We start from the raw sequence: 16,901 nt of genomic DNA on the forward strand, positions 1-16,901 counted from the left end.
CGCCTTCCCAGGTTCAAGCAATCTCCTACCTCAGCCTCCTGAGTAGCTGGGCCTACAGGTGTGCACCACCATGCCTTTAATTTTTGTATTCTTAGTAGCGATGGGGTTTCGCCATGTTGGTCAGGCTGGTCTCAAACTCCTGGCCACAAGTGATCCCCTCTCCTCAGCCTCCCAAAGTGCTGGGATTATAGGCATGAGCCACCATGCCCGGCCAACATTCACTTATTTTATTTCATTTTTTTTGGAGACTGAGTCTCGCTCTGTAGCCCAGAATGGAGTGCAGTGGCGTGATCTTATCTCACTGCAACCTCCGCCTCCACGGTTCAAGTAATTCTCCTGCCTTAGCCTACTGAGTAGCTGGGATTACAGGTGTGTGCCACCACACCTGGCTAATTTTTGTATTTTTAGTAGAGACAGGGTTTCACCATGTTGGCCAAGATGGTCTCAAACTCCTGACCTCATGATCTGTCCACCTTGGCCTCTCAAAGTGCTGGAATTACAGGCGTGAGCCACTGCACCCGGCTCATTCACTTATTTTTTATGAGCTGGGTTAAAACAGTATTCTCATTGAAGTTGCTAAGTCAAGGTGATGTATAGCTTTCTGATTCCAGGTTTTAAAAAGTAGTAACAATGTTCAAAATGCTCAACATATAGCCTCAGCTTTAGAGAAACCCTGACTACTCCTAGAATGTTTTACCCAATATATACTTTTCTAGATTCTTTTCTCTTAACATTAGTTCCATCAAATCTGGTTTAGTATATGTGAACCTTGGTACCAACACACTATCCAATTTCCCTTCACGTAGCAACATGAACTGCTAGACATTGCTAGATAATGAAAAATGTATGCCTGACATGGAAGAATACAAAGAATACCTTAAGCAATATTGTGGATGGAAAAGAAAGTTTGTCCATTACTTCTTTAATCTAACTTAGCCATGAAAGAAAGAAGAAAAGACATAGAGAAGGGAAGAGGGAGAAAGAAAGAAGGAAAGGAGGGGAAGGAAAAGAGAGAGGGAAGGAGGGAGGGAAGGAGAGAGGGAGGGGAGGAAGGAGAAGGAAGGAAGGGGAAGGAAGGACGGAAGAAGGGAGGGAGGGAGGAAGAATGCCATACTATGGGGAATCTGACTTGGTTTTCACATGGTCACAGCTCTTGCTATTCTTTTGTCCCTTTCTCATGCTCTTGAATGTCTCATTACCCTGGAAGCACTGGCAGCTGTGTGCGTCTTGCCGCCAAGACTATAATATGCACACAGTAGTGAAGTTAGGCTTTTCTAAAGACTCTTTTCGTACCACACAAAAGTCTCAAGTGAAAATAAGCAGGCCAGGATGACAGGCTCCACAGCTGCATACTCCTTGCCACAGCACAGCACAGAAAACACACAGATGTTTTTCCCTCAGACCTAGACTTACTCATTTAATAAAAGGCCATGCTTTGTGCTACATGTTTTGTTTAAAATTAAAAATGCTTATGTTAAAAATTTAGGTCTCCATTACTCAAAATTAGCTTTCTACATCTTTTCTTAAAGAACATGTCAAATTTAGATACAGAGGAAAAAGTTTCACTTTAAATGAAATAGTAGTGTCGATAAATCAGCTCTTAGATTACACTGATTCTACTTTCATGGATACTTTAAGCATCCAAACAAAAAGGGGGAAAATTAATGCAGACAAACACAATAGTTTCCCAGAGTTTTCCATAAGGGGCATCTGTAGCACTTACGATCTTAGGAAATGATGATAGATACAGATACTATAGCTGAAAATTAACATTTAGTGGAAGAGTTTTTGAAAACTTCCTGTTTGGGTGAATCTTCATCAATAGCCTGTCAAAAAAACTCTAAGGATTTAATACAGAATAGTGTTTAAAACTTAACACATGCCACTCTTTTCAAAACAACTCTATATTTAGAACCTTTGTGTATTTTAAATTGCAAAATCTGAAATGTCCCCAATTTTTATAAGTCGCTTGACTCACTAGAGCTGTAGAGTATACAAAATGTTCAACCGGGCGTAGTGGCTCATGCCTGTAATCCCAGCACTCGGTGGCCGAGGAGGGCGGATCACGAGGTCAGGAGTTTGAGACCAGCCTGGCCAACATAATGAAACTCCGTCTCTACTAAAAATACAAAAATTAGCCAGGTGTGGAGGCATGTGTCTATAGTTCCAGTTACTCAGGAGGCTGAGGCAGAAGAATCGCTTGAACCCGGGAGGCGGAGGTTGCAGTGAGCCGAGATCATGCCATTGCACTCCAGCCTGGTTGACAGAGACTCTGTCTCAAAAAAAAAAAAAAAAAAAAAAAAAAGTTCAACACATACTATGCATAAGTAGACCATTACCATGACAACAGTTTCAATGAGACAGACAGGAGACAGAATCAATACTGGTACTGTACTCTGTGTCTGCCAACCATCATTTTTAATTTTTAACATGACATTTAATTGGAATAGACTCAAATCTGTTCTACCCTAAGAAAGATAACTAAATGGTATATTTATGACAGCCTCTCTTTTTTGTCTTTATTCTTCTAAGCAAAGTAAGATTTTCTTTTCTATCTCTGCTGCCTGAATAAGATTTTTTTTTTTTTTTTTGAGACACGATCTCGTTACCCAGGCTGGGGTGCAGTGGTGTGATCATAGCTCACTGTAATCTCAAATTCCTGGACTCAAGTGATCCTCCCACCTCAGCTTCCTTGAGTAGAGAGACAGAGTGAGACACTGTCTCAAAACAAACAAACAAACAAACAAAATCACACTCTTTACTGCAAAACAGTGTAAGAAAATAACTCTGGCCAAGGTACCATAGTGCAGGGAAGGTGTGTGAAAGTTTTGACCCAAATCTATTCCTTCTTGAAATTCTTAACAGCAAAGCAGGGTAGAACACAAGAAAATTAAGTAGAATACAGGGAGCCATGCTAGTTTTTGTTCTACAAACGTAAGAGAAGAAAGTATCTGAAAAGCATTCACATCAATTAAGAGATTTTTAAAAAAACCCAAAACTTTATCCAAAACATCCCTAAGTATCAACTGATCTGTGTCTGTAGCCTAGTTCTTAGTTTCTTGATATTTATGTATCATCCTGAAGCTAATAATACAAAAATGGTACTTCTTTGGATTCTGTAACAAAAAAAATTCATATTTTGTCTTTACCGTAGGGTGGGTGAGGGCAAGGGTTTTAGAGGCACATTATGGGGTTGGGGGAGGTGGGGAGAGGAGAGTTTCTCGCTGTTTGGATTCATTCCTTTCCCTGGGGAGTAAGAGAAGAAGGGAAGGACTGGGTTAGACTGCTGAATATGGCTCAGGTAGTATGTGACCTCACACAGCTTAGTAAGACCAATATGATAACATGTAGCTAAGTGAACACTCATCTGTCTCCACCAGAGGAGAAAAACAAAGCCTTTACCTTGATCTGATGACAGGAAGCTGTATTTAGGAGACAGGCTACAGGAACAGTATATCTCTCTTTATAAAACAAATAAAGGCATAGAAGGAAACAGAACGAAAAATTGTCTGCCTTAAGAGACAAAGCTAAAAATGGGGAAATTAATTCAAAACTAGCGTGTTAGCTCCAAAGGAGCTTTAGTCTAAAATATTATTTGAATTTCGTAAGAGAAAGAATGATGAGACCCCTTCCAACTTTTACATTTCCCCATGTCTCTTCTCAGGTCTGTTGGCTGAAGAATAACCCCAAACTTTTTTTTTTTTTTTGAGACGGAGTCTCGCTCTGTCACCTAGGCTGGAGTGCAGTGGCCGGATCTCAGCTCACTGCAAGCTCCGCCTCCCGGGTTCACGCCATTCTCCTGCCTCAGCCTCCCGAGTAGCTGGGACTATAGGCGCCCACCACTTCGCCCGGCTAGTTTTTTGTATTTTTTAGTAGAGTCGGGGTTTCACCGTGTTAGCCAGGATGCTCTCGATCTCCTGACCTCGTGATCCGCCCGTCTCGGTCTCCCAAAGTGCTGGGATTACAGGCTTGAGCCACCGCGCCCGGCCAACCCCAAACTTTTTAAGACTGATCTGGAACATGGAATTTGGGCTCAACTTGCATATTCTTCCATTAAAACCTTGAAACATAATTTGTCTTCATTGGAGAATGGCTTCTCTTCTGCGTTATGTTTCCAAATAATTAAAGTTACATAATCAGAACTAATGTGGCAAATTAAATGAAAATACAGAGTTTGCAATGAAAAGAAAAAAAAATGCTCACAAGGAGTTAGAGTTTATGAGTAAAGAATCCCTGCTGAAAATAAAACCTCGTTATTATACTATAGTTACTATTTTTCCCAGCTAACGTTTGCTGTGAAGAAACACGGGTAACAGAGCACAAAGAGAGAGTCCAAAATCCTTTCTAGTTGAAAAACTGGTTGAGAACTAGTACTACAGTCAGAACCCATCTACAGTCTAAGCCAGAATCTCAGAACAGGAAATCCAAAAGAAATTTCATAATGAAATATCTGATACAATGGGATTAGCCTGGAAATAAGGGGCTGTGGTAGTTTTATATGGCCACAAATTCCTTGGCCAGGTGCGATGGCTCACACCTAATCCCAGCACTCTGGGAGGCTGAGGCAGGGGGATCCCTTGAGACCAAAATCCAAAAATTAATTGGGTGTGGTGGCATGTGCCTGTAGTCCTAGCTACTTGAGAGGCTGAGGTGGGAGGATTGCTCGAGCCCTGAAGGTGGAGATTGCAGTGAGCCATGACTATACCACTACGCTCTTTCCTGGGTGACAAAGCAAGACTATATCTCTTTAAAAAAAAAAAAAAAAAAAAAAAGGCCGGGCGCGGTGGCTCACGCCTGTAATCCCAACACTCTGAGAGGCCGAGGCAGGTGGATCACGAGGTCAGGAGCTAAGACCATCCTGATTAACACGACGAAACCCCGTCTCTACTAAAAATACAAAAAATAAGATGGGCATGGTGGCGGGTACCTGTAGTCCTAGCTACTCAGGAGGCTGAGGTAGGAGAATGGCATGAACCCGGGAGGCGGAGGTTGCAGGGAGCCGAGATCACACCACGGTGCGATCCAGCCTGGCAACAGAGTGCAACTCTCTCTCAAAAAAAAAAAAAAAGAACCACCTAGCTAAGCTGCTCCAAAGTTCCCAGCCAATGGAAACAGTGTGAGATATCAAGTGTTTATTGTTTTAATCTCTAGGTTTTAAGATAATATGTTATATAAGTACTACTACAGGGGCTAAAATCCATAGTTGAGCTCATTAGCAACCTCTATTGCAAGTTTCTATAGATTCACTTCTCTCTGGTGTTCCTTACTACCCAAAGAATGTCACCTCTAGTTCTCAGATCAAATGCAGGGCAAAAATAACTAAGTGCAATAAGATCAATGAATGATCAGATTACCTATCCTGCCCACTTTCCCTAAACCCCTAGGAGAAGTTAGTGCTCTTCACAAAATTCTATTTAAAATATTAAGAGTAAAATTGTACTTGTAATTTTAGGCTAGAAGACATTCCCTCAGATTAATACATACCATGTTCCAAAGATTAGTACCAATGCACCAATATTGGTATTAATATTAATATTGGTTCATTAACATAATGTGCCATTATTCACTAGGTCATTCAGCAAACACTTATTTAACCTTAAAAGTGCCCAAAATAACCAGACCACAAAGGCAAGATGAATTATATAAAATGTCCAAACATTTAAATTGATTTTAGCCAGGCATGGTGGCTCACGACTGTAGTCCCAGAACTTTGGGAGGCTGAGGCAGGCAGGTTACTTTAGGTCAGGAGTTTGAGATCAGTCTAGCCCACATGGCAAAACCCCACCTCTCTACTAAAAATACAAAAATTAGCCAGGTGTGGTGGCAGGAGCCTGTAACCCCAGCTACTCGGGAGGCTGAGGCAAGAGAATCGCTTAAACCTGGGAGGTGGAGGTTGCAGTGAGCTGAGGTCACTCCGCTGCACTCCAGCCTGGGTGACAGAGCAAGACTGTCTCAAAAAAAAAAACAAACCTAAAAATAGATTGATTTCTACCTTGAAGAAAAAAGAACAAAAAAGAGAGAGAAAGAGAACCACTTAATAGGACTTTTTTTTTTTTTTTTTTTTTAATGTTAAGCTTAAGGCCGGGAACGGTGGCTCAAGCCTATAATCCCAGCACTCTGGGAAGCTCAGGTGGGCGAAACTGCCTGAGGTCAGGAGTTCGAGACCAGCCTGGCTAACATGGTGAAACCCCATCTCTACTAAAAATACAAAAATTAGCTGGGCGTGGTGGCACATGTCTGTAGTCTCAACTACTTGGGAGGCTGAGGCAGGAGAATAGTTTGAACCCAGGAGGCAGAGGTTGCAGTGAGCCAATATTGTGCCACCGCACTCCAGCCTGGGCAACGGAGCAAGACTCCATCTCAAAAAAATAAAATAAAATAAAATAAAATAAAATAATGTTAAGCTTAGTGTTAGTTGTTCTGGACATTGTAAAACACTCTTTGTGGCAGAGAAGTATCTTTCTGTTAATCATACAGCCTGCCAGTATTCACAAGAGTTTTTCATCCTATTAAAAAGTATAGTTGGGCCAGGTGCGGTGGCTCACGCCTATAATCCCAGTACTTTGCAAGGCCGAGGCGAGAGGATCACTCGAGACCAGGAGTTCAAGACCAGCCTGGCCCACGTGGCAAAACCTCCCTTCTACTAAAAATACAAAAAATAGCCCGGACTGGTGGTGCACGCCTGTAGTCCCAGCTACTTGGGAGGCCGAGGCAGGAGAATCACTTGTACCTAGGAGGCAGAGGATGCAGTAAGCCAAGGTTGTGCCACTGTACTCTAGCCTGGGTGACAGAGTAAGACTCCGTCTCAAAAAAAAAGTATAGTTAACCTACTTGTGCACCCCCACAAAATGTCTCTGTTGGACGTTCAATTGCCCTCTTTACTGTCTTCCTCTTCCTTTTTTTTTTTTTTTTTTTTTGGCGATGGAGTCTTGCTTTGTTGCCCAGGCTGGAATGCAGTGGCATGATCTCAGCTCACCGCAAACTTTGTCTCCCGTTTTCAAGTGATTCTCCTGTAGCTGGGATTACAGGTACAGGCCACTACGCCTGGCTAGTTTTTTTTATATTTAGTAGACAGGGTTTCGCCATGTTTGCCAGGCTGGTCTCCAACTCCTGACCTCAGGTGATCCGCCCACCTCGGCCTCCCAAAGTGCTGGGATTACAGGCGTGAGCCACCGTGCCCGGCTGCCCTTTTCTATAATCTTTCTGTTACAACCATTGCTATCGGGTCTTTAGTACCTGACACTTCAAACTTTTGCTTAAGATCTTCCTTAACATGGATTGCTGCCTCCATTCTTCCTAATACCACACTCTGAGGTTAATTTTCATAAAATACAAATAACAAAGATCCCCAACTGGTTTGATATAATGACACTGGTGATTTAGCAGCCTTACTTGAACTCGCTACCAGAATACTCCTTCTCATGGCTTCACAGCGGCTGCCAACACTTTGACCCCAGGAATACAACTGTTAGTATTTGTTGAAGAAAGTAAGACAAATAGGGCTGGGACAACAGGCTTATTATCTAAACCCACATAGGCTGGCATTCAAAGACTTTCCAAACTTACCCTTCTAGACTGTTCTGTCATTACTGTCCTTTATTTTGGCTCAAATCCTTAACTTGGAATTATGTTCCGCCTATCCAAATCTCTACCACTCAAAATCTAACTTTTTCAAAATTAGAGACACAGTCTCACTATGTTGTCCAGGCTGGTCTTGCCTCCTGGCTCCAAGCAATCCTCCCACCTCAGCCTCCTAAAGTACTGGGATTAAAGGCACGAGCCAACACCACACCCAGCCTACATGCAACTTCACAATACTATTTCTATCAAGTAATCTTCTCCCATTCTGAACTCTACCATTAATCAGGCAGTTAATTGTGTAGTATTTAAAGTCTTATCTTGGACCATATTAAGTGTGTGTGTGTTTTTTAAAGCGTGAGTGTATATTTTCAATACATGCACGAGTGACTCTTCCAAATACAGCACAGGGATAATGACTGTGAACACACTTTGCCTACTGTGGTATGCAATAATACGTTTGTAAACAACATTAATTACATGTTTCTCCTTGCTGGACTGGACTAACACTGGGAAGAGGCTGTTCTGAAGGTAGCCTAGAGCAATGAAAAAAGCAGCACCAGACAATTCCCAAAGATCACATTCTACACTGGATATTCATTCAATCGATAAGCACTTACGATATACCAATCAATGCCCCCCATGGACCTTTGAGGTCAAATAATTTAAAATAGTTTGAAAAACAATGTACAGCATGTAAAACACAGGAATATCTTCTATAGTAAACACTGAGTCTCCCCTCTACCACCATTCCCTATTCAAATAAAATGTTCCCATCAGTGGTTTCCAAAGTAGGCACACGCAAACTTCACAACGTAAATATTAATATGTTAGTACATGTACACAATTTAAAACAAAATAGCATACAGACATTGGAGAAACAGATTAAGAATGTTGTTATTACAGGGGTACATAATCAAAACATTTGGGGACTTCTGACCTATACTACCTAGACTGCTAAAAAGAGGTGAGATTAAAGATTTAGCTGAGCACATGGGCTCACAACTGTAAACCCAGCACCTTGGGAGGCCAAGGTGGAAGAACTGCTTAAGCCTAGGAGTTCAAGACTAGCCTGGATACAACATAGTGAGACCCTGCTGCTACCAAAAAAAAGGAAAGATGATAAAATAAGATTTATATGCCAATTCTAAAATTTACATGAATACACAAAGGGCTAAGAACAGCCAACACAATACAGAAGAAATGCAAAGTCAGAGGACCTGTGCACCAGTTATCAAGACTTACTGTGAAGCTGTACTTATTAAGATAGAGTAGCACTGGTTCAAGGATAGTCAAATGGGTTCACGGAAGAGAACAGAGTTCAGAAACTGACCAACACATATATGGACACCTGCTTGACAAGTGATGCTACAGTCCAGTAAGAATGGTCTTTTCAACAGATGGGATATGGAGAGAAACAGAATTATCTTCACGAATTTGTTGGAGGCAAAGAATTCTTCAGCAGGACACAAAAATTATTAACTATTCGTCAGAAGACAACACTGAGGCTGGGTGCAATAGGTCACGCTTAAGTTCCAGGGCTTTGGGAGGCTGAGGCTGGAGAATTGTTTGAGGCCAGAGTTCAAGGCCAGCCTGAACAACACAGTAAACCTAACCCTAACCTAACTCTAATCCTGAGCTATGACTGCATCAGTGTACTCCAGCCTGGGAAATAGAACAAGCCAGACCCTGTTTCAAAAAAAAGGGTGGGCAGGGGAGGGTACCACTGAAAATGAGAAAGTTACAGAGAAGAAGATATTTATAATACACAAAGAACTACAAATCATAAGAAAAATACAGTCAGCCCAATAGAAAAATAAGCAAGAGTTTTGAACAAACATTTCATAAAGGCAATTATCCAAATGGCCAATAAACACCAGAAAAGGTATTCAATATCATTTTCACAAGAGAAATTTAACTAAAGACACAATAAGACACCACTACCCAACAAAGTTTAAATGAAGAGACAGACAATACCACATTCTTGCAAAGACGTAGAGCGCCTCACTCTGTCACCCTCAGAGGCCCAGAGTGCAGTGGTGAGATCACTGTTTATTTTAGCCTCAACCAACTGGGCTCAGGCGAACCTCCCACCTCAGCCTCCCAAGTAGGTGGAACTACAGGTACATGGCATCAGGTTTGGTTAATTTTTGTATTCTTTTGGTAGAGACGGGGTTTTGTCATGTTGGCCTGGCTGGTCTCTAACTCCTGGGCTCAAGCGATCATCCCGCCTCAGCCTCCCAAAGTGCTGGAATTATGGAATTACAGGCATGAGCCACCATGCCTAGCCTCTACATTGTTGTTAATTGTTACATCTGGAGCTCCTAGTTCTTTTTTTTTTTTTTTTTTGAGACGGAGTTTTGCTCCTGTTCCGCAGGCTGGAGTGCAATGGCACGATCTTGACTCATTGCAACCTCCACCTCCCAGGTTCAAGTGATTCTCCTGCCTCATCCTCCCTAGTAGCTGGGATTACAGGCGCCCACCACCATGCCTGGCTAATTTTTGTATTTTTTTTTTTAGTAGAGACGGGGTTTCACTATGTTGGCCAGGCTGGTCTTGAACTGCTGACCTCAGGTGATCCACCTGCCTCGGCCTCCCAAAGTACTGGGATTAACAGGCATGAGCCACCACACCCAGCTGGCTTCTGGTTCTATATTCAGAACCTAGGCTAACCTTTAAGAGTGGGTAATATCTAATGATCATTTTGCTTGGCCGAAAAACAAAGATTTCCTTTTTGAGTTTTTTTTTTTTTTTTTTTGAGACAGGGTCCCGCTCTGTCTCAAAAGGCTGGAGTACAGTGGTGTAATCAGGGTTCGCTGCAGCCTTGACATCCTGGGTTCAAGGGATTCTCCTGCCTCAGACTACTGAGTAGCTAGGACTACAGGCACCCACCACCATGCTTGGCTAATTTTTAATTTTTTTTTTTTTTTTTTTTTTGAGACAGAGTCTTGCTCTCTCGCCCAGGCTGGAGTGCAGCTGCATGATCTCGGCTCACTGCAACCTCTGCCTCCGTGTTCAAGAGATTCTCCTGCCTCAGGCTCCTGAGTAGCTGAGATTACAGGCACATGCCACCACACCCAGCTAATTTTTTTTGTATTTTTTTTTTTTTTTTTTGAGAAGGAGTCTTGCTCTGTCACCCAGGCTGGAGTGCAGTGGTGTGATCTCTGCTAACTGTAACCTCAGCCTCCCATGTTTAAGCAATTCTCGTGCCTCAGCCTCCCAAGTAGCTGGGATTACAGGCACGTGCCACCATACCCAGCTAATTTTTGTATTTTTAGTAGATGCGGTGGTTTCACTACTTTGGCCAGGCTGGTCTTGAACTCCTGCCTCAGCCTCAAAAAGTGCTGGGATTACAGGTGTGAGCCACTACACCCGGCTGACAGTCTTATCATTAATTATGAGAACAATAAGCTCTAGCAAAATACACTACTTGGTTGGTATTTCAATATACATATATATGTTGGAGATAAGGATGATGAGACTGAAAGCAGAACAGTGTCTTCACACATATATGATAAGCTTTCAGTTCCCCGTGGCCCATTAGCTCATTAATTCAGTATATACTCTAAACCACTACAAGAGCAAATGTCTATCCACAACATGGGATAAAATTAAAATGAGTAAATATAAGTGAATCTTTCAATTGGGTAAACATATCTTATGACCAGTTTCCCATAAAGCATACTACCCACATCTGCCTTTCTCAGGCAATTCTAACTGACATAAGGACCTCACTAAGCAGACGCTCTGGAACATACTATAATATTTTCAGAAAACAGAGAATACAAATGAATGATGCATATCTCTAGTGTTAAGAAAAATGCAGGTGTCTACATAACAGGGAACAACAATCTCTTGGAAGAATGGTGCTTTTTGTATAAAAAGCAGAATTGATAAAAATGTATTACAGTAGTAACATATATTACCAAATTTAGGGGTTGAGAGAAGGAATTAATCTTTTACAGAAGGTTAAGCAACTCTTCAGACATACCAGTGTTCCCAGTAGACGTACTAGGAATATTTCACCAGCAGGAAATCACCCTGCCACCACTGACTGCATTATTCCAAAAAGGCTGGAATCCAGTTACATTAATTTGCATTACTGACTCCCTCTCCAAAGTCCAAAAATTACATGGAGCAATGCTTAAGAAACCAACTGGGAAAACAGAAGAGAAGGAAATCATGTGAGCTTTTCAGTGTACAGGGTACAAATACTGGACGACCTAGCCAAAGAATGTCCTTCATTCCACAACAGTAACTGTCAAACTACCCCATAACATTTTCTATAGAATACAAGGAAAATGACCTAGTTTCTAAACTTCAATCTAGCTGAAGGACTTTAACAAATGAACTGTCACTCCTCTTCTCAAAACTCTCTAGTATTACTCATTTCACTCAGAATAAATTCCAAACCCTTGGCAATTCTTATGAGGTTGCATATGATCTGGATCTACATCTATAACTTCAGTTCCTGTCACCTTATTTCACCTTCTTTGTCACCTACTATTCTGTAAGGGCCAAGAATTGTATGAAACTGTACATATCATCATTACTTTCCATGGAAATACAATTTAAGATTACAATGAGATGCCACTACATAATAATTAATATTTAAATATAATACTCAAAATAATTACTTAAAATAATTATAACTGTAAGGAATGATTATTCATAAGGAGTCACACAACAAAATAAAACAAAACAGATTGCCATTCCCAGGTGTAGTGGAGAATGCTGAATAACATACCGTAGGTGCAAATGTAAATTTATAAAACCATTTTGGAAAAACGTTTGGCAAAAGCTACTAAACCTAAACAGAGTTATACTTGACAGTATAGCAATTCCATTCCTGGATGTAAACACCAAAGAAAGTAATGTTTGCATTCATCAAATAACATGTACACAAATGTGCACAGGGGTTTCATTCATAATAACCTAGAACTGGAAACAACCAAAATATCTACCACAGTAGAACAGACTAATAAATTGTAGTCCATTCAGACAATGTAATACTTCATAGCCATAAAAAAATAATGCTATATATGACATGGACAAAACTTGTAAATAATACTGAGTGAAAAATCCCAGTTACAAAAGTGTACATACAAGATAATTCCATTTATATAAAGTTCCAAAACAAGCAAAAATAATCTATGGTGACAGAAGTAGAATGGCAATTACCTTTAATTGTTGGTTTGTCTTTTCTAAACTAGAGGTATTAAACAGAAAGGAGCATGAGGGAGTAGGAAGTGTTCTATATATTAACCTAGATGGTTGTTACACAAGAGTATACACATATATAAATTCACAGAGCTGTACACTTAAGATCTGTGTACTTCACAGTAATGTAAAAAATAAACATTTTGAAAATATAAATGCACTCAAAAATATATATACAAAGTGTAAATTAAGTTAGAACTCAATACGCTGCACCACCCACTCCTCTGGGAACTTTTTGGTTCTGTCAGGCCTTCATTTACTTTACTATTATTTTTACTGATTCAAGGAAAAGGAAAGAAGATACTAAGGAGGTAATGTACGCTCAAATAAGTGCTTACCTTTAACAAAGGGCAGCTGCAAAGGTTTGGAAAGGAGAGTGGAAAATTAACCCCAAGAAGGAAATCCTTGTTTCTCAGGTATCTCTGATGGCTCTCCCCTTCTGGCTCTCCCCAGGAGCGTAGCTGATAGAGCCTGTAGGAGGCTTTCAGAGACAGGAAAAGAGCTAACCATCTGAAACAAACCACAGCAGACACACTTATTCATGCTCCATGGAGGTTTGAGGGTCGTTCATAGCAGCAAGGAATGATCCAAGGATTGTCTCTCATTAACATAACTCTTTTGTAAATCTTTATCATTTTAGAAACAGTTCTTTCCTACTTTCCTACTTTCAGATAAATTCTTTCACATTACATGGTTTGCTACCATGAAAACTAAAATCCTCCGCAAAGCTCCTATCAATATTAAAAAAAATTTGCCAGGTGCAGTGGCTCATGCCTGTAATTCAAACACTTTGGGAGGCCAAGGCAGGTGGATTATCTCAGGTCAGGAGTTTGAGACCAGGCTGACCAACATGGCAAAACCCGGTCTCCACTTAAAAAAAAAAAAAAAAAAAAAAAAAATTAGCTGGGCATGGTGGTGCGTGCCTGTAATCCCAGCTACTTGGGAGGCTGAGGCATGAGAATCGCTTGAACCCGGGAGGTGGAGATTGTAGTGAGCTGAGATCGCCCCATTGCACTCCGGCCTGGGCAACAGAGCAAGACTCTGTCTCAAACAAACAAAAACAAATTCACCTTGGCCGAGTGCGGTGGCTCACGCCTTTAATCCCAGCATTTTGGGAGAATGAGACAGGTAGATCAATTGAGGCCAGGAATTTGGGAACAGCCTGGCCAACATGGTGAAACCTCACCTCTACAAAAGTAGAGGTGGTGCAGCTACTTGGGAGGCTGAAGCAGGAGAATCACTTGAACCTCAGAGGTAAAAGTTTCGGTGAGCCGAGATCGCGCCACTGCACTCCAGCCTGGGTAACACAGTGAGATCCTGTCTCCAAAATGAAAGAAAAGAAAAAGAAAAAAGAAACATTCACCTCTAGCACAAAAAGTCGTATCATAAAAATGTCTTCAGCCAGGCACAGTGGCTCAGGTCTGTAATCCCAGCACTTTGGCGGGCCGAAGTGGGTGGATCAACTGAGGTCAGGAGTTCGAGACTGGCCTGGCCAACATGGCAAAACACCATCTCTACTAAGAATACAAAAATTAGCCAGGCATGGTTGTGCACACCTATAATCCCAGCTACTTGGGAGGCTGAGGCAGGAGAGTAACTTGAACCGAGGAAGTGGAGGTTGCAGTGAGCCAAAATTGAGTCACTGCACTCCAGCCTAGGCAACTGAGCGAGACTTCGTCTCCAAAAAAGAAAAAAAAAACCTTCATATTAAGGAGATAACCATTTCTAATTACATAAATCAAAAGTAATAAAATCAGTGAGAACCATTATACCAAAGAACAGAGAATTAAACTTCCCATAACACTTGAGGCAGGCTATGCTGCAATCACCACTAACTAAATGAATCACCAGCTTCCATTCGCCCTGTAGAAATAAGTAAAACAAGACTTACTAGAAATTACGGGAGAAAAGCCTAAACAGTTTATATTTAAGCGGGGGGGTGTGTGTGTGTGTATACATATGTGTGTGGTGTGTGTTGTATGTGTGTGTGTGTGTGTGTGTGTGTGTGTATTCTCATTCTGTTGCCTGGGCTGGGGTGCAGTGGCATGATTTAGGCTCACCGCAACCTCCGCTTCCTGGGTTCAAGCGATTCTCCCCCCTCAGCCTCCTGAGTAGCTAGAACAGGCCATTGGCACCATGACTGGCTAATTTTTGTATTTTTATTACAGACAGGGTTTCACCATGTTGGCCAGGCTGCTCTCAAACTCCTGACCTCAGGTGATCCACCTGCCTCAGCCTCCCATAGTGCTGGATTACAGGCATGACCACTGCGCCTGGCCTATTTAAGGTATATTATGAAGCATCATACAATTATTAAATGAGCAAAAGAAAGGTACAATTCACTTATGAATAACAAATTAGTCTGTTTGTTTGTTTTGCTTTGTTCTGAGATGGAGTCTCGCTCTGTTGTCCAGGCTGGAGTGCAGTGGAGCGATCTTGACTCACTGCAACCTTCGCCTCCCGGGTTCAAGCAATTCTCTTGCCTCAGCCTCCCGAGTAGCTGGGACTACAAGGGTGTACGACCACACCCAGCAAATTTTTGTATTTTTGGTAGAGATGGGGTTTCACCATGTTAGCCAGGCTAGTCTTGAACTCCTGACCTTAAGTGATCCACCCGCCTTGGCCCCCCAAAGTGCTGGGATTACAAGTGTGAGCCACTGCACCTGGGCCTGGAGAACAAACTTTATTCTTTTTTTTTTATGCGGAATTTTGCTCTTGTTGCCTCAACTGATCCTGGCTGGCCTCAACTGATCCAGGCTGGAGTGCAATGGTACAATCTCAGCTCACGGCAACCTCTACCTCCCAGGTTCAAGCAATTCTCCTGCCTCAGCCTCCTGAGTAGCTGGGATTACAGATATGCACCACCATGTCCAGTTAATTTTGTATTTTTTAGAGATGGGGTTTCTCCATGTTGGTCAGGCTGGTCTCGAACTGCCAACCTCGGGTGATCCAACCACCTCGGTCTCCCAAAGTGCTGGGATTACAGGCATGAGCCACCGTGCCTGGCCTACAAACTTCATTCTTAACAAAAGAAAATTAACGACAAGTTCCCTAAGATGATTTAATATTAAATATTTAATTCCACAGTATTCAATATCTGTCCCATTTATTCCTAACTGCTCTCTTATCAAACAATAAGCAAACCTCTCACCTGGCCAAAAGTCCCTGAAGCATAAGGTTTGCCATTTCTGCCGGAGATATATCAATAAAGCGAAGGAAAGAGAAACAGCTTTCTTCATTAATACCTGAAATAGAAAAGACAATTTGAAACCCAACAGCAAACCAAGAGACGATGCTCAGTTAAAGCCTGCTCAACTGCTGAGTTCTGACTTAAGAACAAAACACTATTCTAAAGGTTCTGATCTAGCCACTTTGGTGGAAGTTAGGGTGCCACACCTTTATACTACAATTATAGATAAGGGAGGCAGGCCTATGAGATACGGCATATATGGACCAGACTAGAGATGGCTCCTATGTTACCTTTGGGATTTTTGGATGCTTGCCTAAATGGCTTCTCTTTGTCCAACGCCAGGAAAAAGATAAGGACATGACAGAGGTGAAAGGTCCTGAACCTTGGCCTTAATATTTTGGACAATGCGCAAAGTTGAGTAGCTTCTTTTCCTTAGGCTAAGACGGATGGAAGTCTCATTAATGAGAGACTCCAGCACTGACTTTGTCAAGTTTCAAGGGCAAGAAATTCTTGAAAGGCAGGTATAAAATAAAGACAGAAAGTCAATAATACTATTTTCTACTTCCTCCTCTCATAGCTACAAATCAGAGAGCCTATAAAGATAACTAATTTCCTTAATTAAATCTTACCAAGATTTTATAAATAAAGGCCTACCATATAGGCAAAACTAATACTCGTTCTAAATCAGTCTCTCAGCAAAACAAAGAGCATCCTGGTAAAACCCTGACAAACCTCCTTTCCCAAAGATCAAAACACCTACCTTTTCTATGAAAGAGAGACTGTTGGATATAGTCTGGTGCAAATGGAGAAAGAACCCTTAACCACCTGCAAAGTAAGTAAATAAAATAAAGCCAAACCCAAATATAAATAATGGAAAGTTAACTAGACTAGAGGCTCCATACCAAGTAAAACC

The 16,901-nt window shown here is 41.6% G+C and overlaps 1 protein-coding gene across 5 annotated transcripts in view; it reads right to left on the reverse strand.

Annotated features, from left to right (window-relative positions):
- INO80 (INO80 complex ATPase subunit) overlaps positions 1-16,901 on the reverse strand; it is a 140,096-nt gene that overhangs the window by 53,543 nt on the left and 69,652 nt on the right. For 4 of the 5 annotated variants that reach the window (XM_005559231.5, XM_005559230.5, XM_005559229.5 and 1 more), the window contains 3 exons: positions 16,749-16,813; positions 15,950-16,043; positions 13,137-13,308 (listed from right to left, as the gene is read on the reverse strand). In XM_005559231.5, the coding sequence (XP_005559288.1) occupies positions 13,137-13,308; positions 15,950-16,043; positions 16,749-16,813 (331 nt within the window). Of the gene's footprint in view, positions 1-11,569; positions 11,735-13,136; positions 13,309-15,949; positions 16,044-16,748; positions 16,814-16,901 lie in introns of all 5 variants that reach the window. The other variant, XR_012414800.1, reaches the window with a different exon arrangement.

Source organism: Macaca fascicularis, chromosome 7, assembly GCF_037993035.2.
Source record: "Macaca fascicularis isolate 582-1 chromosome 7, T2T-MFA8v1.1".
In the NCBI taxonomy this organism is placed as follows: domain Eukaryota; kingdom Metazoa; phylum Chordata; class Mammalia; order Primates; family Cercopithecidae; genus Macaca; species Macaca fascicularis.